Source organism: Talpa europaea (genome assembly GCF_964194135.1).
Source record: "Talpa europaea genome assembly, chromosome: 5".
In the NCBI taxonomy this organism is placed as follows: Eukaryota; Metazoa; Chordata; class Mammalia; order Eulipotyphla; family Talpidae; genus Talpa; species Talpa europaea.
This window is the reverse complement of record NC_140071.1, coordinates 40,281,591-40,305,687: the sequence shown is the minus strand read 5'-3', so window position 1 is coordinate 40,305,687 and position 24,097 is coordinate 40,281,591. Positions and strand designations below refer to the sequence as shown.

At 37.4% G+C, this 24,097-nt stretch overlaps 2 protein-coding genes across 8 annotated transcripts in view; one reads left to right on the top strand and one right to left on the bottom strand.

Annotated features, from left to right (window-relative positions):
- The window catches only part of RASA1 (RAS p21 protein activator 1), a gene marked incomplete at both ends in the record, with an annotated part of 88,959 nt that extends 86,499 nt beyond the window's left edge, over positions 1-2,460 (top strand). For all 3 annotated transcript variants that reach the window (XM_084233984.1, XM_084233985.1, XM_084233983.1), the window contains 2 exons: positions 1,147-1,281; positions 2,377-2,460. In XM_084233984.1, the coding sequence (XP_084090110.1) occupies positions 1,147-1,281; positions 2,377-2,460 (219 nt within the window). The remainder of the gene's footprint in view (positions 1-1,146; positions 1,282-2,376) is intronic.
- A 1,883-nt stretch (positions 2,461-4,343) lies between these two features.
- Positions 4,344-23,141, bottom strand: CCNH (cyclin H; the record flags this gene model as incomplete). 5 transcript variants are annotated; one of them, XM_084234205.1, is made up of 9 exons in its annotated part: positions 4,344-4,382; positions 5,114-5,189; positions 6,846-6,957; positions 9,164-9,234; positions 13,159-13,322; positions 16,041-16,251; positions 17,754-17,827; positions 20,962-21,090; positions 23,025-23,141. In XM_084234205.1, the coding sequence occupies 9 exons, from the start codon at positions 23,139-23,141 to the stop codon at positions 4,344-4,346; spliced, it is 993 nt and encodes a 330-aa protein (XP_084090331.1). The 5 variants fall into 5 exon arrangements, with proteins under 5 accessions (XP_084090331.1, XP_084090332.1, XP_084090333.1 ...); XM_084234206.1 differs by having other exon boundaries at positions 20,962-21,084; XM_084234207.1 differs by having other exon boundaries at positions 5,129-5,189; positions 20,962-21,084.
- Between the last annotated feature and the right edge of the window lie 956 nt (positions 23,142-24,097).

The following is a 24,097-nucleotide window of genomic DNA, read 5'->3' as shown; positions in this document are numbered from 1 at the left end:
TGTTTATAATGAAGTTGAAAAATAAAGGCTCAAGTGCTGAATGTCCATGTTTTTATATGTGAACTCCTGAGAAGTTTTGAAGATATTATTTCTAACTACAAAAAATGAAGTTGGCCAGTGGTTGAAAAAAACATTTTTACTATGATAATGTTTAAGGGGCTATACTATAAGAAAACAATTTCCCCAGTATTTAGGCTAGCAGGTTTTATCTTTCTGGGTTTTTAGATTTATGGTTGGGACTCCATTTTTCTTCCATAATCCAAAATGTTTGCAGTCCAGCCTTTTCTGTTTATCAGCTCTGTCACATAACCTAGCCTCAAGCTACTTAGAATTGAAATATTCTAATATTCTTCTAGTGTTCTCATATTCTCCTACTCCTTTACCTGTATTAACAAATAAATGTATAACTGAATCAGCTAATGAATAGTTTTCTAAATTTTTATTTATAAAAAAACCTAAGTGTATTGTACTTTTTTAGAAACATACCAAATATTGTTACCACTAGGGAGGGAGATGGATTTATTCAAAAACCAAATGTTAAATTTTATTGTGAGGCTTTATTAATGCTAATAGAGTACTTTCAGCTTTTCATGGTGACTTTCTGAACCTTATTAAAGATACTGTAATTAAGGGCCTCCCCTGGTGGCGCAGGTGGTTGAGCGCAGAGCTGTGAAGCTGTCCGCAGCCTCTGCAGCGCTGGTTTGATCCCGGCCGGCGAGGGTCCCACATAGCGCAGCAGACCTCTCCTGTCTCGCTCACTGCTCCCCTCAGCAGTGTATTTCGTCAGTCTGCCTGTTCTGTTCCCTGCTCTCTGGTGAATCCTCTTGCCCTTCCGTGCATCTGGCCTGTACCCCGGTTCTTGTATAAATAAATAAAAAAATCTTAAAAAAAAGATACTGTAATTAACTGTTTTCCATGTAGTAGCAGGTATTTTGGGCACCCTCAGGTAAACTATAGGCCAGGTTCTCATCACACTTTGATAATGGAGCTGTTATGTATGCTGTTTAATTTGGACAATAGTTTTAGAATTTTAAATTAATACTTGAATGCTAAAAATTATATCTACTATAAACAATTAGAATTTTTTTCAAAAGAGACTGTAAAGGCTTGTGTTTCTAAGTGCAAATTTTATGATTTTTCTTAAAGAATGTACCTGAACTTCCAGACACTACAGAGCATTCTAGAACTGACCTGTCCCGTGATTTAGCAGCATTGCATGAAATTTGCGTGGCCCATTCAGATGAACTGCGAACACTCAGTAATGAGCGTGGTGCACAGCAGGTAGGTTTTTGCCTACATCCATTACAAAGATGTTTCATTAGCATGCCAGCTTAAGGCTCTTGAGATGGCAATAAGTAGCTGAATTATGGGTACCATTTTATCAGTTCTGTTGAATTTTTAAGACCCAAAGTCATATTCCAAAAAGATCTCAGACAAGAATAGGACTATCATGTATTTCCTTTGCTAGTAAATGTTGATTGTTGCGTTGCTTTTGGGTCTCAATAATTGTGCACTGAAAAGTGGTGATATTCATATACATTTGAGTGAACTAATAGTAATGTGGCTTTTTCTAGCACATACATGATAAATTATCTGTAAACTGTGAAAGACATGAAAATTATTTGAGAAGTTTGATAAAAATATTTCAAGGAGATGCTGGAGTGTGGCCTTGGAAACTGTCATTTCTAATAAGCACCCCCTAAGCATTGTCAGTGCACTGGCTAACCGTTAGGCAAGGACCTTGTGGAAGAGATAAAAGCATTGAGTTTGGTGATTCTGAGTTCCGTTCAACCTGAGATTCTGAAATTTTCAAATTTGGGCAACTTTATAACCTGGTTCACTAAGATTCCAGTCACATTAGAAACCTATTGGAGACTGTGTGTGATGAGCCTATGGCATGTATGTCTAGTCAGTACACTGGAGCTGCATCTACTTATAACATGCCCTGGATATTAAATTAAAAATAAAATTCTTACTGAAGAATTGGCCCAGTGAATGAAGACTTTTAAAGAAAGGTAAAGGAACTGTTTGATTTTAGGTCCAGCGCAGTTAGAATTTCTTTGATGATCCCTTAATGCTGCAAGCTGTTGTCCGTACACTGTCTAAGAGGGCTTAGGACATATACAGGTGTCATTTACAACAATAAATCTGTCTTCTGGCAAGATGTTCCATCCCAAATAGATAGGAGAATGAAAATAAATTTCTGTTCACTTCAGCATATAAAAATTCCGTCTTGACCAAAACATTATGACATTGAATAAAAGAAGTGAGTTTTATGTGTTGAATGAATATGTTCTGAAGTTGATAGGGCTTTTTATCCAATTGCCGTTTCCATTCCTCCAATTTTTGACAAACTTTCAATTTTTCCTTGTCTAGCATGTACTGAAAAAGCTTCTGGCTATAACAGAACTGCTTCAACAAAAACAAAACCAGTATACAAAAACCAATGATGTCAGGTAGCAGCCTTCGCCCAAGTATTCTGCATGGATTCAGCATGCCCAACATGGTAATCACATCAGTATACTGTCTCCTTTGCTCTTGCCAAAAAATAGCACACCTTTCCACATTCCAGTGATGTGTGAGCTATGCAAACAAAACCCCAGATTCTGCTGGTGAATGGTGCCAGCAGCTTTGTAAGCTATCTGTGCAGGATATTTGCACTTTTTCCACATATGGAATCAATCTTTACCAACCTCTGAGCCTTGGTGTACTGATCACCTCTCACAAAACAAAATGCTATGACTGTATCTTGAACTTTGAAAATATATTTTAAATACATCCAATTGCCAAAGTTTTTGTGTCTCTTGGAAAAAGAAGTATGAAATCAGCTGAGAAGAAAAAGTATTCTGTTGACAACTGAGTATATAACTGGATTGCAGACTGTTCTTACTGTAACTCTTCCTGATTAGGAACATGACCGTATGACTGTTCAATGACTTTATTTGTATTTACAGTTTCCAGAGTTTGCCATTATAATAGGAACAATCTTTTTGCTGTATACTTTTTTAAAATACTGCTATTTCAATCTTGCTGGAACTGTTCAAAGAAAATATATAGAATGGGTCTATTGCTCATCAGCTTTATTTTTTAAACATACCACTTATTTTGTTGGAATTGTCAAAGACTGTATTTAGAGCTCATAATACTTTTGTTAAATGTTTACACGGTAAATAGTTTGAGTTTAATAAATATTATTGGTCTTTGTACTGGTCAATGCATGTTACCCCATTCCACCATTTTATAGATTTAACAAAAGTTGGTAAAAAAAAAAAAAATCCTAGAATGCTTTTGTCAAAAGTATTAATTCCAACTTGATTTTTTTGATTATACAAATATCAGCCACTTTAACAGCTCTCCATCCTTGAACTTCTGACTACTTGTGTGTATCTGCTGGATATTTAGTTTGTATAGTTTTATTTGCTTCTGTATGTGTATTTTTGTGAAGTATTCACAAGGGTTAAGTTAAAATAAAACCAAGGGTTATCTTGCATAATTGGCTACTTCTCTCTAAATACAGCTAAGCACTTAATTTCATCACTTTCTTCCTCCTCTGGTGGCAGCTGTAATTTAGTACTAGAGCAGGGTCCCCAGGAGAAGATGAAACTTAAGAACCATGGGCATTTCCCACTGAATAGCGATTTTTCACAAATAGGGCCTAGATATGTAGTCAAGATAACAATCTCAGGGTGTGTACAGGTAAGAAAGTAGCAGCAAAATTATATTTTTTAATTAAAGCCATATAAATTGGAATTATAGTTACTAGCAGTATTTCAGACTAAATATGTTGAAAGAAGTTTATTAAATAGAAAATTTTAGATTTTTATCTTGACTGCACATTTGATTATTTAAAAAAAAAAAACCCATATGGAAATGTTTTCAGATAATAATGCTCTGAGTACCATCTAATAGCTAAGGTACATTTTGTAGACTTCAGTAGCAACATACAAAATTATTGGCATTTGAGAAGCCATTTTATAAACACTTTCTATAGGGTAAAAAACAGCTTTAAATAAGCTAAGGAATAAGATTTTTTGTGAAGTCTTTTTTTCAAAACGGGTACGTTTGCTTACTGCATTTTCCTTAAAATAATGTAAATAAATTATAATTAAAATTATTTACTATAGAGGCTAATTTGGTATTAGTCATTGTGGATAAGCTTTACAAACCAGGTGCCATTCTGGCTCCCTTGAAGATGCTTTATTTCATGTAATGCTTTCAAAGGAAAATACTTTAAATAGGAAAGTTTAACTTGATGCTTTCATATTTCTTTTTAAATAGTTAAATGCCAGTTATGCTTCTCCCTTCTGCTGTTTAGTTAGTATTGACAAATCAATTTCAAATAGTTAGAGAGAATCTACCAGGTCATCGTCAGTCCATTCTTCCTGAGGAGGAAAGAAAATAAGTATAACATTATACTGAAGCATAATCAGTATTGCTTATGTTCTTGCCTTCCTTTAGGAAAATGTTTTACTATACTGATTATAGAAGCTAAATAAATGAGAAAAATTTCTAGTAGTTTATTAATGAGTAACATGGCATGGTCTCACCAGACTATTCCCATGAGGAATAAAAGTTATTTTTACCTAATTTATATCTGACTTGCCAGATAAGATTTTCTTTTAAAGGGTAAAACAACAATCCTTGGAGAATAAACAAACAGCAAAAGTTTAGCAGGTATGTGTAACCCTGTGCCTTCTACAATGATAGAAGGATTCATCAAGTAACTATTATACTGCTTCAAAAACGGCGGAGTCAGAAATGGGAAGAATCCTAAGACTTTAGTACATTGTACATAAAGGTCATACCAAAAAAATGAAGGCTTCAAACCCTACTTCTCTATAATGCTTGCATGCTATATTTTTAAAAATATGTTTTGCTGAAGTAACACTGCATTGTAACATGATTTAGATGTCTGTTATATTAAGGTCACCACCCAAAGTCCAGTTCTGTCCATTATATCATCGTCAAACTTTCCCCCAATTTATTCACCCATCATTCTCCTTCCCATCTTGAAATCCTGTTCTTTTGATTGTATAAAAGTTTACTTTTGTTTTACTTAGTTCATCTAGTGAAACAAAATCTTAACATTATACAAAAACAACTTAAAATTTACCTTTGGAGCACATACCTCCTCATGTTTGGATTTCTTTGAGACATAATCGTCGTCTTCATAGCCTTTCCTCTTCTTCCTGTAGTTAAGCAACCATCAGTATATGTGTGTATGTATATATATATATATAAAAGCAATCTAATATTGATAACATAAATTATAAAATAAACAAGCAATGCAATACAAAATACATCTAAAGAACAAAGAATGGACAAGTGGAAAGATACAAGTTATGGATAGGATAATTATCATTTTTCAAATTAATCTTTAAGTACAATGAATTTCTAATTAAAACCTTAACAAAAATTTTAACTTGTCAACTCTAACTCTGATCTGGGAAAGATCATGTATAAATATCAAAAAGAATCTGAAAAGGAATGAATATGTGTACCTCCCAAGTATCAGAACACTATAAAAAGTATGATATTAGCAAAAAATAAAAATTCAATGATCAGAGTAAATAGGTAAAAAATAGTAATACATAGGAATTTATTCTGATATCTGAGTACTTAAAATGAAAATTATGAAGCACCCATTAAGTCAGGCTGTAATACTTGTATTCATTAAGGTCCACATTTCTTTACTCTCTGTGATCACTTAAAGTCCTAGACTAAGCTATACTTTGCACACTTCATAGGCCCTTGGGTATTCTACTGCAAAGGCCTAAGGAATGTGTCATGTATGTCTGATCTGAAGGCCTTCGTGTATTGTTCTTGCTTCTCATACATTATCTAGCAGCATATATTAATTTTATAGAAATCAAAAACCTCTCAAATATATCTTAACTATAAGATGTAGCTAATTCCCACTAAATTGTGAAAAGAAAACTTTTGACTCCATAGAAAAGTTTCACCATGGGATTCCCCTGGTGGCGCAAGCGGTTGAGCGCAGCACTGTGAAGCTGTCCACAGCCTCTGCAGTGCTGGTTCAATCCCTGCTGGCCAGCGAGGGTCCCACATGGCGCGGCAGACCTCTCCTGTCACGCCCACTGCTCCCCTCAGCAGTGTTATTTCGTCAGTCTGCCTGTTCTGTTCCCCACTCTGTCTCTGGTGAATCCTCTCACCCTCCCATGCATCTGGCCTATACCCCGGTTCTTGTATAAATCTTTAAAAAAAAAAGAAAAAAAAATTTCACCAAGATCCCTAACCACTTAGAACTCTTAAAATGTTAGTTTTCAGTAGTAGATCAATTTGTAAGGCACAGAGTCTAAACATGGGAATGTCTACATTTCAGCCTAGAAATCACAAAGATATTATAGGTATTCCTTATGGCTACAAAAAGAGCTCTAAAAGCATATTTTTCTACTGAATCCAACTTATAAAAGTTCACCACTGAAAGAAAATATACCAAATTTCCTCACTAATAAACAAGTGTGGAATGGAACAGTATATATTTGGTCTTCAGATGAGAGTCAGACCTGTTAAGAACCCAAAAGTAAAAAGGCCAAGGAGAAATTCAGGCATTCCCTATGAAGGCTGCCCCAGAGGATCCCATGAGTAGTAGAGTAAGACAAGGCCTGTAAGCCAAAGAATACATTAATCACAGGAGGAACAGAACTAAACCATGAAAGGCAAACTATTACCTCATGTTTAAGCCTGTTAAAAATGTCCACTCAATAAAAAAAAAATCTGATTTAATGGGTAGTCAGTTTTTCACAGATGAAAATGATTTAGGGACTGGCTGGATGGGGAAAAAAATATATCTATTCTTGAATAACAGTGTCAGATCTACTTACGTAATTACATTGAGTGCAAGGTCAGCAGAGTGACATCTCTCCAACTTCTGTTTCAGAACAGCAACTTCTTCAGATCTGGGAGGCTCATACTTTTTAACCAAGTTTCTCATGTCTATGTGGAGATTAAACAAAAGGATCAAATCAGGCCACAGAGGTGGTAGCATGGTAGCGCTGAGACTTAACCCCTATGCCACCAGGGAGGCTCTAAAAAGGATTTAAAGTAGGTAACAAAAAAGCACTGTTGCCATTAGTAGCTGAATAATATTTTCCCATCTACTTATAGGAACAACAGTTAATAGATTCTTAAAATGTGATTATTACCAGTATTTCATTGTTCTATATTAGAGTCTAATACAGTTACAGCTGTCAGCTGCTTAGACCATATGATGTCTGGCATTAAAAGAGCAGGCTCTCAAAATTCATTTTTTTTTCTTTCAAATCCCATCAAGGTCACTCTTGCTTAGTGTTAAGCCTTTGTAATAATCCCTATATGATTTAGTAAATTTGCTCCTTGCCACTAAATGTATCCATAATATTCTGTCCTACAGTTGATGGCCCAAGAGTGTACTTCTTGTTTACAAAGGAAACCATTATTACAGAACATATAATAAAGGGAGGATGCTTAGGAAAAAGTGTTGATGATTCTTTGCTTCATAACAAATGCAGAAGAACCTACATAATGAAAACCTTTCCTCTTTAGGCTAAAAGCAAACCACTATTACCAATAGGTTTAGAAACTGCAGAAACATCCTCTACCTGATCTGTTTATGTTATCCAACTACAATTTAAAAAATACAAATCTCAATATTACGGAAAAGATCACATAGATCCAAGGCTCATTAGTCAGCCACATGTTCCAAATAGATGATGGTTACTGACTTCATAACGCAAATAAGGCCATGTCTTCAATGTAACTGAGATACTTATGACTCAGTACCCTTAAACAAAATCTTTGTTCTGAAAAATTATAAGATACCTGCCTATCTTCAAAGTTCTATATTTTATCAAGACCTATTATTTCATAGTAAAATACAGAGTACAATAAAGAAATTACTGAAGAAATCAGTAATAAAACAGTAAGCTAGAAAAATGAGCAAAGTAGATTATCTTTTAGGCCTTTACCTACTATTATAAAATCCATGATACTAATGCCAAATCACAATTTGCTTTAGAAGTGAACCCTCTAGTGGTATAATTGAAGACCTACAGATTAATAAATCACAACTCCCCATCATTCTCAAAGGGGGAAACGATTTTCAGTGGTATTACTGACAGTTTGGGTAGGGTAATTCTTTGTTGTTAGGACTCTTAATTTTTTGATGCTGGTATTAAACATTACCACAAATTTAGCAAGGCTTAAAAGAACAGAAATGTATTTTGTCACAATTTAGAAGCCCAAGAGTCTGAAATTAGTTTCACTGGGCCAAATCAAAGTGTTGGGAGGGCCACGGTCTGTGGAAGTGCTAGGCGAATATCTGTCCATTCCACTCTGTCCCCGCTTCTGGGGTCTACAAGCATTCCCTGGCCTATGGCCCTGTTACTCCAATTTTCAAGAACAAAATCTTTATATCTCCTACTGTCTTCATGTTGCCTCCTCTTTGTCAAGCTTCCCTCTCCCTTTCTCCAACAAGGACTCTTGTGCTTGCCTTTAGACAAATATTCACCACATCTGAAAAGACATTTTTTTTTCTTTTTTTCTTTTGGCCTTATAAGGTAACATTTACAGGTTCCAGGGATTAAGGTGTGGGTATTTTTGAGGGGGAGCCATTTTTCAGCCACAGGACAATATTGTCAATTTTAGCATTTTTATATAACTTTTATTTCTATCCACTAGATGCTGGTAGCTGCCACCATCCCCACCTCAAGTTGTCACAGTCAAAACTGTCTTCAGACATTGCAAAAACTGCCCCCACTTGAGAACCATGGATTCTGTGCGATCACCTAACAAAATAACCAGCATATACCAGTATTACCAGTTAAAGCTGATTTATCCACAAAAAGGAAGTTTCAAATTTAAATATTTAACTCATTCTCCTTTTGATCTTTTTCAGTGATCTATTATATATTCATGTACACTTTAAAGGGCCCCTAGTTTGAATCTTAACACTTTCTGAGTCTAATTATATTTTCGCTTTCCCATTAAGCTCTGTGTGAAAACTACTTCATGTACTCTATTTGTTTTCCACCAGTGCATCTGATATGCCTCCATGATACAGTGAAGCTAAACTTAACAACAATCAAGTTATCTCAAGCTATACCAAGATATATATTTAGAAAATAACCCTTGTAAATGAACATAGGAGAACCATCATACTTACTTTTCATTATATCTAGCAACTGAGACAAGCAAGTTCTGTTCTCTTTCAGCATCAGGCTTTCTGATAAATAACTGGAAAAGAATTTCAAGTTTTAATCTATTGAACACATACAGCATCTTGTGAAAACATGACATTATAAATTATTTCCCCCAGTTCATTCAATATTAATTTTTAAGTTATTTTAAAAGTATTAAATAACATTACTTTGAACTCCCATACTACAATCAATAACTTAGATTTAAAGATTTACTACAATTTATATGATTGAAAGATACTTAATATTCAAAATTTGTCTAGTTCTGTAATATATAAACTTTCAGAGGGAAAACAGGAAAATAATGGTGGTGGTAGTTGGCAATGCTTTATTTAATATGCAAACCCTTTGAATCTAACCTTACTTTCTAAACACTGAACCTGAGTCACAGAAAAAACAAGTTATGACTTTGCATCTTGCCCAAAATCATAAAGGCAGGAAATAGTAGAGTTGGAAACTGGCTCTATCAGGTCCATATTAACTACAGTTACTTTTCTTGGAACGAACAGATATTCAAACCAAGTATTACCCCATGTTTTACAAATCTATGACATCTTATTTGCACCGAGTCCAAATCAATAGTGTTAATACTTTTCCAGAAATGTAATTATATATTTTCTTTAGAACCAGATAGTATAAAAATACATAATTTCAACATTTAAACTCTTAGTTACACTGAGGTTTTATGGACCTGAATTTAGTCTATAATAAAAGCCCGAGTGAACATATACTCAAGGCATAAGTAATCTTCTAAACAAAAGAAAGGTTGAATACCAAAAGAAATGAATACCAAATGAAAAATGAATACCAAAAGAAAAATTAATCAATTTTCTCCCAGGTGGAATAAAGTCACAAAACTAAAAATTCTTAAAGATATGTAGCAACAAATGTTCTTAAAACTTACCCAGATTGGGCTTCCCCTGGTGGCGCAGGCAATTGAGCGCTGCGCTGTGAAGCTGTCCACAGCCTCTGCAGTGCCGGTTCGATCCTGGCCAACCGGCAAGGGTCCCACATGGTGCAGCAGACCTCTCCTATCATGCCCGCTGCTCCCCTGAGCATTGTACGTCGGTTGTCTGTTCTGTTCCCTCTCTCTGTGAATTCTCTCACCCTCCCACATATTTGGCCTGTACCCCAGTTCGTGTATAAATAAATCTTAAAAAAAAAAACTTATCCAGATTATTTAAATTACAAAATTTTGATAACTTAGATGATAGTACATCTTTATTATGGGACTTAATTTTAGATATGGATCAATAGCCACCTTAATACAAAATGTTTCTTCCTTAAAATGCCTTACATTTTTGAGATCTTTATTTCTACTTATCCTTTTTCTCTCCCCCCCCCCTTTGTTTTTTGGTGGGACCCTCGCCGCCGGCCGGGGAACAAACCGGTGCCGCAGAGGCTGCGGGCAGCCTTGCAGCCCTCGCAGCCCAGCGCTTAACCACTGCGCCACCAGGGGAGGCCTCCCTCATATTTTTTTTTAAGATTTTATTTATTCATATAAGAGCTGGGTACAGGCCAGAGGTGTGGGGGGGGGGTGTGAGAGGACTCACCAGAGAGTGTGGGGAACAGAACAGGCAGATTGACTGAAACACTGCTGAGGGGAGCAGTGGGCGAGTCAGGAGAGGTCTGCTGTGCAATGTGGGTATCTTCCTGGCCGGGGATCGAACTCGTGCTGCAGTGGCTGTGGATAGCTTCATAGGTTGCATCTTAACCCCTTGCACCACCAGGGAGGCCCTCCCCCTCATTTCTTAAGCATGAAAGTGTCACTTTGGTTCTCGAAGCCAACTAACTGACCAGATGCTTTATCTCTGTGAAATGCTTTTTTTTTTAAAAAGCTGGCAACTCTTCATCTCGATCCTGAATTAGAAATTTAATCTTTAAAAAAAAAAAAAATCCACAAGCAAGAATAAGAAATCAAACTCGGAAATGAAAAAGCTCTAAATCCAATGGAAAAAATGAAGAACACCAGAATTAACAACAGAACAACCTATAAGCAGGACTCTAAAGCAGCATTCATAATATAACAACACAAAGGCTTTCCCTTTTTGAAAATAGCAATAATTCTAAAGATTAATGTTCATACACCCCAAAAGTTTGCAAAGTAAATCACAAGTAAAATGGCTGCAAACAATTTGTCAAAAAGAAAAAAATGCCCAAATGTCTATAAAAGTATAACAAATTGGCAATGAGCTCAAGATACCACAATTCCAATTTTACTTATCTGAAAATATAACTAAACTTCTAAGATGAAATAAACTCTTATTTAGACTTTAGGATGCTTTATCCCTCTCTTTATCTACATAAGAAAATCTTACTACTGGAAAATTTGCATCTATACTGTATAAAATATAATACTTACACAGATTAATCAACCATTTAGTTATCAGAATTATGAGAAAGGCTTTCTTCCCTTATGGAAGTGCTACATCTAAACTCCACAGATGATAACTATTTGCCTGGCTATCCTTCCCAACAAGAGCCAACATTTATAGCTTAATCATTGTTATACTCTTGAAAGTATATTATAGTTCATGGTGCACTGAAGGTACTCAATAAAGGTTTGCTTAGTAGATAAATGGTGGCATAAATCACTTTGGAATATATATACAGTTTGGGGCCTCCCCGGTGCCGCAGCGGTTAAGCGCTGGGTTGCGAAGCTGCCCACAGCCTCTGCGGCGCCGGTTCAATCCCCGGCTGCTCCCCGGCCACCGGAGAAGGGTCCCACATGGCACGCAGACCTCTCCTGCCGCCCGCTGCTCCCCTCAGCAGTGTACTTCGGTCCTTCTGCCTGCTCTGCTCCCTGCTCTGGCTTTGGTGAATTCTCTCACCCTCCCACGCTTCTGACTGTACCCAGTGCTTGTATAAATAAATAAATAATCTTTTAAAAAATACAAAATAAAAAAATAAAAGAACTATCCCTTTAAAAATAAATAAATAGTTTGTAAGCTGTGATAATAAAGAACCATAACATAAAAGACAAGCTCACCATCCCTTATCTTAAGTTTGCCCTAAAATGGACACTCATTCATGTCTTAGGCTGCCTGATGTGTATACCATGCAATGTGAAATATTCCAAAGATGTTGGGTTAGTATCCTGTAATTAGTAGAATTCATATTTCTGCAAGGGAACAAATATTCTTATTAAGCTGAGTATTGACTAAGTCACCTGTAATTGTTTGCTGCCACTTTATAAATGGACTTTAAAATTATGGGTGAGGGATTACAAACAAGTACAACAATTGAGGTTTAAAAAGTTTTGTAATGTTTCTTCTTCAGCTATTTCTAGAAATGAAATCAAGTAGAACCTCAAAGATCATACAGAAATTAAATGTAAAATTTTTAAAAATCTAATTTGCTGCTAGCCTAAGCCTGAGTTAGTGATAAATTAACATTATAATACAGGTATTTAATTTATGTGCATATGTTATTTTAAGAATCAGTGAATTTACCTCACATAGGATGCTTATCAGAGTCTGGCTCTCAATGTACATTTATATATTAACTGTTACTACTTACAGCTCAATTGCAATTCATTTGGATATTCCCACAAGAATTCAGTCAATAAATCTTTACTGAATTCCATGTAACTCACTGAATTACACCTCCACGGACAAAACAAAGCAGACATATTTGCTACACTTACATTACTAACCGGTTCATAAAACTTAAATTTGCCATATGCTGATAGCTATGTCAGCCTTTTGAGGATACTTAGTGATTTACTTTTGCTTCAGTCATAAATGGATCCTGCCTAAATCAAATTATCTTCTTTAATTTTTAGAATATTCTATAGAATTTGCCTTCATTCTTTCCTTAGCTGCCCTTACCAGCCCTCCCAACTACCAGAGAAATAAAGGATTGTAGTCATAATCTTAAAAGTGAATCTTAAAAACTCAGACTTACAGGACGGAATACTTGAATAATGGCATCTGATTCAAGTTAAAACAGAAATTCATACCTTTCCATACTAATTCCTGCTCTGGATGCACTAGATAAAATGGCAGTCAGGGCAATTTGAGAAGGTGTGTATAGAAGGTAAGCATCTGTCAATGAAACTCTATTGAGAAAATCATCAGCCGTTTTCCTCAAAATCTCTGGATTCTCCAACATGGGACAGCGAGTCTAAAAAGAAAGTTTGCAAAATGTTATCTATCACTTCTGAGTGTTTAATGTAGTAGTAACAGTTAAAAAAATTTACATTAACCACAATGTGGTTAATACAGGATGCTTTTCTTAAACAATAACTTCTTTTCTACACCCCATCAACAACAAATAATCTGTCCATGCAAGATCATTTTGTACTCAGCATTAAGAAAGCACCAAATACGCAATCACTAAATTATGCATGTTTTAGGAATCTGTTGTTTGTTCAGGGGCTTTCAAACTTTTAAAATACACTCCATAATAAGAAATACATGCTTTAATATTCTTTGAAAGGGCCTCCCTGGCTGCACAGCAGGTTGAGCGCCACACTGTGAAGCTGTGCGCAGCCTCTGCAGCACGGGTTGGATTTGAGGCCCACCACAGAGAAACCCTTATGGCGCGGCAGACCTCTCCTGCCTTGCCCGCTGCTCCCCTTAGCAGTGTCTTTGGTCCATCTGCCTGTTCTGCTCCCCACTCTGTCTCTCATGAATTCTCTCACCCTCCTGTATCTCTGACCTATACCCCAATTCTTGTATAAATAAATCTTTAAATAAATATATATATTTAAAGATATATATATATATAAATTTGAGGTACTCAGCACAGTACTTGACACTGTTCTGATATTAATTCCTCTTGATCTCTTTTCACCTGAAGAGGAAGAGAGGCTCTTAGAGATCTGATTGTGTACAAAGTACACCAAAAAAATACTTTATTCCCAGGTAAATGCTTCCAGGTGATTCAGATCTCAGGCCATATTTAGGAAACACATTTTGATTTGAAACTCCTACATAAAGTTTAGTTTTGGGATGAAGTAAATAGAACAAATCTGGGTTTGATTATGAAATAATTTTTAGGCTATGCCCAGACTTTTTAGGCTAGAAGTATGTAAGATTCCACATTTCCTGACAATTTCTTATCCTTTGAGATGAACCCTAAAGCCTCTGTTCTCAAAATTTCAGAGATCCACATTCAAGTCTCAAAATAGTAAGTCATCTTTCCTTTAATGATGAAACAAAATATGCAGTCAATTTTACAGTACACCAAGGTCTTCCATTATCCCAAATTGTCTGATCTCTGATATGACAAATTCAAGCATTCCATTCTGACTACAGTATTCCTTTTCCAAATAAACTTGTACAATTACTTCAGAGTTGTTCTTTGACTTCCTCCTCAGAACCTTTGGTCCCTTATCCCTCCACTGGCTGCTACCCACCCAATTCTTCTAGTCCACCTTTCCTTCCTGAATTCCCTGATGGCTATACTGCCAACACATTTCTGGCAAAATTTCAACAGTGGTTGAATGAATTCCACTTTAAATTTTCATGGGACAATGATATCCAAGTCTATACCTGCAGTCTAGCTCTCTTCTCTGTCTTCCAGGCATAAAACTACCCATCCACCCGGATGTCTTGTAGGAAATTCATATGTTCCAAATCAAATTCATCAACCCACTACCCCTTCACCATCAACACATTTCTCTTGTACCAGGGCTTCCTCTACCTACAGCACCCTTCATCTATCTATTGCTCACACCAGCAGTCAGTGGGACCCCTACATTTTAACTAGTATTTCTGTATCCATCTAATCTATTCTCTACCTTATGCCTGGCACACACCACTGTCCAATATCTGATGCAGACTGATGCACGAGAGCTTGCCAACAAGATCTTAAGCTACAAAACTAATTATGCCACCCCCCAGACCAACCTTTCACTGGCTTCCCATTGCTATATTCAAAATATTGAATATCACTTTTATAGTCTAGACTCTGGCTTTTACTCAGGCAGCACTTTGTGGCAGTGTGCACCCTCTATCTCTAAGCTGTGTTTAGATTCTTTAGTGCACCAACGGTTTCTTGAATCTAGGTCTTTCACAAGAGAAACCTCCCTGACTAGGATACTTTTCCACCTAATTCCTACTCCTGCACTGAATTTTGCTTTAAATGACACTTTCTCAGAACTATCTCCCCTGCCATTTAAACCATATCCTTCTAAAACAGCCTGTATTTTCCCTCTGTATTATTTAGCACACTGAATATATAATGACTATCTTTCCCAAAGCCTATGAAAGCTGAGGTCTTGTTCCTGGTTATATCCTTTACATACAGAAGGTACCAGAATTTCAACTCAGCTGTGCTGAATGAACTTAGCTTTTGACTTCTATTTGACTTTACTGGAGCTATGCAAGTCCTTTTTCAGAGCCAAAACAAAACTATGTTGCTTTTGTCAATATGTATTCATTTATATATTTGATGCCTACATATTGATTCAAGTTTACAATGCACTAAATATAGAATTCATTAACTACCTAGTTTAAAATGAAGGTTTTTTTTTTTTGGCTCTTAAAATTAGATCCATAACAGTATAATTCAGAATTAGAAGAGTTTTCTTAAGTTTGTATAAATATTAGTCTAAACTCACATTGATTTTCGTTATGGTTCCCAAGCCAGTATTTGCACAGCTACTAAATCAGAAGCTCTGGAACTGCAGCCCAACAGTCTGAATTAACAAGTAAGCCCTCCAAGTGATTTTGATACAGAACTTTGAGAGATCCAGGGCAAACTCACTTATAGTTGAGCCCACTATGTATCATTTAGGATAATACCAAGATATAATAAAAACTTTGGATTCTTTTGGTTAAAGAACAGTAGCAAAGGAGTACATTCTACTAGTTAATTTTTTATCAACAAGATTACCTTTATATCAATGAGAAAGCCCTCAAACGGTCTATATGGGTTGTGTACAATAAGATGAAAATTAAGTTGCTGTATAAGAAGTAGTTCATATTCCAAAATCTGTTCCAGAGCCTTCTCCTGTCCATGAGGACTCTCCCGTAGATTTCCAACAAATTGTGGACTAGATACATTGAATTCATCTACTTTGCATGCCAAAAATGCACACGTGAGCCTAGAGGAAAAAGAAAAGGTAGACTGGAGTGGGGTGGGGTGGAATAAGCATTTACCTTAAGAAATATTGTAGTGGCAGTTAAAGCATGGAGCAGGATCTCTATGACCCTATACAGACGGGTAAAGGAGAGTCCTGGAGCCCTCGGTGGCTTTTTAGGCTTTTATTGAGTTTACCAGGTACGCAGCAGGCAGGGGTGCTGGGGGCCAGGAGGCTGGCAGGCCTCCTAGCCCCTCACCATTCTTTACTCTTCCTGGGCTCTCTGGCATTCTCTTGTGTTCTCGTTCTCTCACTAGTTCTCCTACTGGTGGTGTTCTCCTCTGGCGTCCCCGTGACGCTGCCCTTATATATAGGCCCCGTCTCAGTCTAGGTGTATCCACTTACGTATGCCCATACCTTACTCAAGGTGCCCGCCATCAGGACCACAGGGATCCATCATCAATCCTAATGGCGGGAGGGCAGAAAAGACTGACACTTGTTTACCCTACAAATATCTCTGCATTTTTTCTAAAAGTGCATTTTAAAATTGCCTAATATTCATGACTATGATAGACACTCTAGGAAATTTTAATAAAGAAAAGTTGCTCTTCAAACTTCGTATCTGTTAGACCATAAAATTAGTTTGAACAATATTGAGACAGCATACAACAATTACTGATTTAATGGCAATTTTATATAGTTTAACCTGACTATCTAGAAAAACAAAATAACAGAGGAAGAAGAGTACTTTGTATCATGAAATGTAAATGGCAGAAAAATGAAAAACAGTAGTATACACACAAGTACCACATGTGCATGGGAATAGATTAAAGGAACCCTATGTAAGGCTCTCAGTGGAAGTAGTGTTTGAAGAGGGGAGCATTACAACAGAAACAAATCTATGACACTCTTCTGTTTACTACATAAATTTTGCAGTGACAAACTAGTAATAAAATTACCACAAATGCCAAGATTGCAAGATTGGAAGTAATAAAAGCCTGCCCTAAACTGGTGGGAATGAGAAAGAGAAACAGGAATCACGTGATTGATAGCAAGCTCTTTGATGAACCTCATACTAATTTCATCTGTGTCTCTAATAAGCCTAGTACTTAGCAGGAGCAGAAACGCAACAGCTTAATGAATCAATTTTGTAAATAATGTAAAAGACCTTGTTCAACTGAAAGGTTGGCGCACCATAACCTGTAAAATGTCGAGAGGGAGAGGAATTACTATGAATAATTCTTAGAGCAACGGGGAAAGAAAGGTGTCACTAACTGAAAGGGATTTTAGGGAAGGTAGTTTGGAAAAAACAATTTGAATTTGAACAAGCTGAAGTTCAGATATCATCAGTAGGAGAGGGAAATTTTATTCTAGGTATATAAGGAGTAAGTACAATGAGGGATCTTAAAATTCAGAAAAGACTGCAAGCTAAATTACCATTTATTAGGAAGTCATTTCTTCACACACATACTCATCTAAATAATGTAAAAATCTTTCTAAAATTAATAAGATAGATTTATACTCACATTATTATCCGAGGATGATATTCCATTACTGAGTTATTAAGATAAAAACGCTTGAAATACATACAGGCTGTGCCCTAAGAGAAAAAAACATATACCATCAGAATCTATTTGTACATACATGTTAAATTTTGTTTTAAAAGTTATTTATCCAAATTGCCCATATAAAAATGCCAAAACCTGGGGTCTCCCTGGTGGCCCAGGGGGTAAGCCACAGCGCTATCACAGTGATGGTGGGCCAATGAGATGGCCTGAGTTAGATCCCCAGTCAGGGAGCTAACCCACATGGTGCAGACCTCTCCTGTCTCACCTGCTGTTCCCCTCAGCAGTGTATTTCAGAAGATATGCTTTTTCTGCCCCCCACTCTCTGGTGAATCCTCTCACCTGCTGCACCTCTGGCCTATACCCCAGTTCTTCCACACCCAAAATTTAAAAAAAAAATAAAAATGCCAAAACTTATTAATTCTTTAATCAAATAAATTGTGATGATTACTACAAAAAAGCCACAAAAGACCCTTTATTGGACTGGGTTATGCTCCCTATGGTCAATGGCTTAAAAAAGTATATGTGTGTTTTAGAATTCAGAGTAACAAAAGTGGTCCAAATAAGAAAAATTCAAGGAGAAAACACAGATATTTATAGCTTAATGAATCAATTTTGTAAAAATACTGACAAAAGAACATGATTGGGCTAATAAGCCGTCTCCTCTAAATCCACTCCAGCTCTGTGATATAAACATGATCACTGTTGCCAAATGAAACAAACAGTACCTGCCATTTATTGAGTGTGCCATGCACAAAGCTATCATTCTTATTTTAGTTGATACAAAATACTGCAACTACTATGTCTTTTGCTGGAACCAATGAAATAACCATTTATATTTTTTTTTTTAAAAAAGAAAACGTCCTTTTCAATACTTCCAAACTTTTATCATTTTATGTGAAACAAAAACATCTCTTCCTCATGGATTGAGATCACTTAAACATATACCTCATGATACAATTCTTTTATCAGAAAACACCAGAACCAAAAATAAAATTTAAAAATAAGGAACAGACCCAAATCTGGAAATAGAAACTAATCAAGTATATCTACAACATTTCATGAATTTTTGATCTCTCACATGAAGGTCTGGTAAACGAGGAAAACAGCTTGAATACTTTTGGACTTAATATTTTATTTCAATGTTTCCAATTATATGAAGATTATATCCTATGGGACTATTATCTGTTGAGTCATAAGTAAAATTTACTCTGTAGAATTTTAAAACTAAAATAGACTTTGACTTAAGATAAACTTTCATATCTGATCTTCAGGAAGAACCTGAGATAACCAAAAACTATTTCTTACTCCTTTCCCATTTTTGTCTTTCAGCTTATATAAACAAGAACACACACAAGAGGTACAATTACAAGGGCAATATTTACAAATTCCTATAGCCAAAATGTTCTAATCACCTACTTCTCACCATTGCCCCACTCCCACCACAATAAACACAACCACATAAATGGTACCCCCAGAACCATATATCTGAAATAACATAATATAATAAGACAAAACAATAAGGTATTATTTAACCAAGGATAAATCTTCAGTTTCTTTTTAAAGTTTAAAAATATCTATGTCACAAGTTTTAGCTGGGGCATGATTACAAATGAATGAATGCATTATTTCAAATGTGTGTGACAGAGTTGAAAAAGCACTGTTTTGGTCCCAGTTCTATCATTCATTTGATGAGGACCTGCCTAAAGGGAAATAATTTTATCTATTTCTCTAGGAAATGAGAATGCCCTAACATATCTAAATGAACCAAAATGTCAAGAATGAAATGAGAGTAAAAACACTTTTTAAGTGTAATATAAGAATTCATAATTTGAGGCATATATATAAGCTCTACAAAGAGCTTATATAACTCAACAAAACACACAACCCAGTCAAAAAATGAGCAGAAAAGCTAAAAAAGACACTTTTCAAAAGATGAAATGCAGGGCCTCCCCTGGTGGCGCAGCCGTTGCGCACTGGGCGGCGAAGCTGCCCACAGCCTCTGCAGTGCCGGTTCTATCCCCGGCCACCGGCGAGGGTCCCACATGGTACGCAGACCTCTCCTGCCACCCGCTGCTCCCCTCAGCAGTGTACTTTGGTCCTTTGCCTGTTCTGTTCCCCACTCTGGTGAATTCTCTCACTCTCCTGCGCTTCTGACTGTACCCAGTGCGTGTATAAATAAATATTAAAAAAAAAAAAATGAAATGCGAATGGCCAATGGGTATATGAAAAAATGTTCAACATGACCTATAATCAGGGGAATGCAAATCAAAAGTAAAAGAGATACCACCTCACACTGGTGAGAATGGTCCAACAACAAACGCTGGCAAGGATGTGGAGAAAAAGGCACCCTCTTAAACTGCTGATGGGATTGCAAAGTGGTCCAATCACTACAGAAAGCTGTGTAGAGGATTCTCAGAACACTAAGAATGGATCTCCCATATGATCCAGCAATTTCACTCCTGGGAATATACCCAAAGGACACAAAAACACTAATCCAAAGGGAAACCTGCACTCCTATGTTTACTGCAGTACTATTTACAATAGTTAAGATATGGAAACAACCTAAATGCTGCAAAACACATGCATGTATCAAGAATAAGTGGTATATATACATAATGGAATATTACTTAGCAGTCATAAATGATTAACTCTTGCCACTTGTGGCAACATGGATGGAGCTAGGAGGGAATACACCAAGCAAGTAAGTCAGAATAAAAAAGAAAAACATTGGACAGTGTCACTTATAGGAGGAATATAGGAAAACTGAACCAAAGGTCAAAAAAAAAAAAAAAAATGGACAAAACTTGCAGACAAATTGTAGATCTGACACATACACCAGGGTGAGGGGAAAGGAAAGAGGTTATAACAGAAGGGAAGAACACCAGGGACTATGGCGATGGTTCATGGGTAACGTGGTGGTAGGAGATTTATGGGGACTACTTACCTGAGGAGAAAAAATCAAATGTACAAAAACAAACAATGATGTAAGAAAATAAACAAAAATGTCATCAACAAAATCTATCTATTGATATATCTATCTATTCATACATACATATATGTATATAAAGATACATTTTTGAGTAGATAATTAAGTTATGAAATTAAAAGCTGTCCAGTTTCAGAAGGTAGCTAAAAGACATTATGTTTCATCACAAGCAAGACTTACCACAACAGACCTTGGCATTGCTGGCTTAAACACTGAACAGAATTCCAATAATCTTTTCTCATAGTATTTGCAAAGTGTCATTTCTTCATGAGGTTCAAGGAATACTGGATCATTTGGAAGAACCTTGAGATAAAAAATTATAGTATTTACTGATTTAAATAATCTTAAAATATTTTTCTTTGTCCAGATTAAAATTATAGGGAAATCTGACACATCTCATTTTCTTTTTAGTTTTATATTTTATAGAATTTTATAGAATTAGTATCCAAAATAACTTGAGAAAAATATTTAATGAACTAAAACTATACTGTCATTTATAATTTCTCAGAATGTCAGCTGGATATTTGCTTAAGTTATAAGCAGTCATGATGGACTGTGAGCATATGTTCAGTTTTCATGTCATTTAGAAATAAAAAAGATGATACACTGTCAATGGTTGGAAAGTCTTCAATAGCACTTTCTCAGTGGGTCATTAAATTGAGACCGTACAAATCAACAAGTGCCTCAAGGATAATTCTTACCCTTAAAACCTTAACTTTTTATCCATTTTTTAAAACCTACAACATGCACTAAATAGTTAATAAGTACTACAAGTTTACAGTAAACACTCATCAGGTGCTGTTACAGGTTTACTATGTTTAACTATGACTACCAAGTCCTAATTGCCAGTAGCTCAGAACGCAACCTTCTCTGGAAAAGGGATCTCTAAAGATGTAATTACTTAAGATGAGGTCACAGTGGAGTGGGCTCCTAACCCAATATAACTCGTATCCCCATAAGAATACGTGCATATACAGAAACACAGGGAGAGCACTGTGTAAGAAGGCAGAGATTGGAGTTAGATTGCCACAAGAAAGGAACACCTGCGATTACCAGAAGCTGGAGGAGAAAAGGAAGTATCCTCCCCTGAAGCAGCAGAGAGCGCTGCTAGTCTAAACCTTACCTCAGAATTCTAACCTCCAAAACTATGAGCAATACAGTTATGTTTTAAGCCACCCAGTTGGTAGTAACCTTTCATGGCAGCTTATGAAACTAATAGAGGTGCTTATTTTATAGAGACAGTAGGACCCTGTGGTTAGAGCCGGAAGGCTGGGTCTAAATTCCTTGGTTTCAATCCTAGCTCTAAACAATGTATTCTTAGTTATTCAATCTCTCTACACCTTGGTTTACTAAAGCAAGAATAATAACTATACCAACCTCAAGGAGGATAGCTGTGAGAAGTCCATGAGCTAACACTTGCTAAACGTTTGGAATAGTGCCTGCACACAACACAACATACACTTTGAGAAGCACCACAAGTGGTATGAAACAGACGTGAGTGAGTGAAAGATAAAAAGTACCTCAGTACCCATAGGTCTAAGACCCGGAGGACCTGCTGCAGAATAGGTGGTGTAGCTGGTGAGAAAAGATTAATGCAAAGGGGGAGCTGACCCACAGCTGGAAGGATCTGGCAGGCAGACCACAACCCAAACCATTTTTCAACTGGTTTTTACTACAGGTTTCCCGTGTCCCTGCCTTATCAATCCATTCACCACCAGGTTGCCAGAACGCGCCTTCCAGAACAGAATCCGACCGGGTTAATTTTCCATTTAAAATCCTTCCAGAAAGGGTAATACTCCTCACTTAGGCTTACAAATTCTCTGCCTACCAACCCGTCTTTGCACAGACCCTCCCTGCAACTTCTGACCTTCCACTTTGCATCGGTGGCACTGTCCGCCTGTAATGCCCCTTCCCCTCTTTCCTCACAACAGCTATCGGAAAAGCCGTCCCGAAATCCCCTCTGGGCAAGTGAATGGCTCCGGCCCGAGTTACTTTAGCACTCCGCAAAGTCTCTTCGCTGTTCCTGGTTACTGGTCTGCCTGCCATTCAAATACGGGGCTGGCGTCTGACCGGGTACCCACGGCACCTAGGAAGACGCTTGCCAATTTATTACACAGATAAACGCCTCCGCTCCGCGATGACACAGAGGCAGGTGAGCTGGAGGCCCGGGGAGGGGAGGAGCCCCGCAGCTGCTTAAGAGTGGAGAGGCCCGGGCAGGTGGGGGCAGGAACCATAGTCCTCACCTTCCCGTTCGCTACCGCTTTGCATTTGAATTTGTGGTTGGCGTCGGCTCGCATTCGTGCCAGCTGCTCCTCACTGGAGAAAGTCCAGTGCCGCTTCTGGCTACTGTTGTGGTACATCGTGAAGCCCGAGATCAGGCGCCGGGAGTTCGGCGAGGAAGAACCCTAACGCCGCAACACCGCGGCGCAAAGCAACCAAGCCGCCACCGGGATCCCCAGGAAGCCCAAGGCGACAGGCCGGCCGGCGCGGGCGAGCTGACGTCACCACCACGTGGTCATCCCGTCGCGCTTCCAGAGCCTACTGGGAGAAGAACGTCTCGCGCTGCCGGGTGGCCGCCGCCAGCCACGCAAGTGGGCGGAACCTATCCGACACGCTCCTCCTTTCTGGGAGGCTCCGCCCTAACCCCGCCCCTTCCCCAGGAAATTTAAAGGGGAAGCCACAGGTAGGGGGATGGAAATTGAGAGCAGGTTGGAGGCTCGCTTGGACTTTTCAAACGTGGTAATATCGAGTGGGGAAAGACCACGGCAGGGTGACAGCTTTTAAACGGGTGTTCAAAGTAGGCCGATCTCAGAAAGTGACATTTCAGCAAAGACTTGAGAGAGATGCAGAGGGAGGCTTAGCAGTCCTGTGACTCCTGAAAACAGAGAAGGCTCCTGGCCCTTTAAAGGAACAGTGTGCCTGGAGCAACGCCAAAAATTTGGTCCTCGAAGAATGGCACATGGTTGGGTAACTGGAGGGTGTGTGTGCTTTGCTGTTCTGCCACTAATGTCTTTTCTTTTTCTGTGCTTTTTTCCTTCCCCGTGTGTTGGTTGATAATTTACCAATCCTAGCTCCCTGTTTCCATCTCTGAAGCCACGAAGTGTGGTAGTTGGGAGATTTTCTTGAGAATCTCATCTTCATTTTACCCCAAGGGAACCTTACTATAAATTGCCATTAATATTTAAGGGATTCACCATTTCTTTTTTACTAGCACTTTTAAAATTAAATTTGAGATGCAGAATTTATATTGATTCCCAAATCCTTTTGTTAGTTTTGGTATTTGTCTCATATAAGTATACCTTATTCTTTTGTGCAC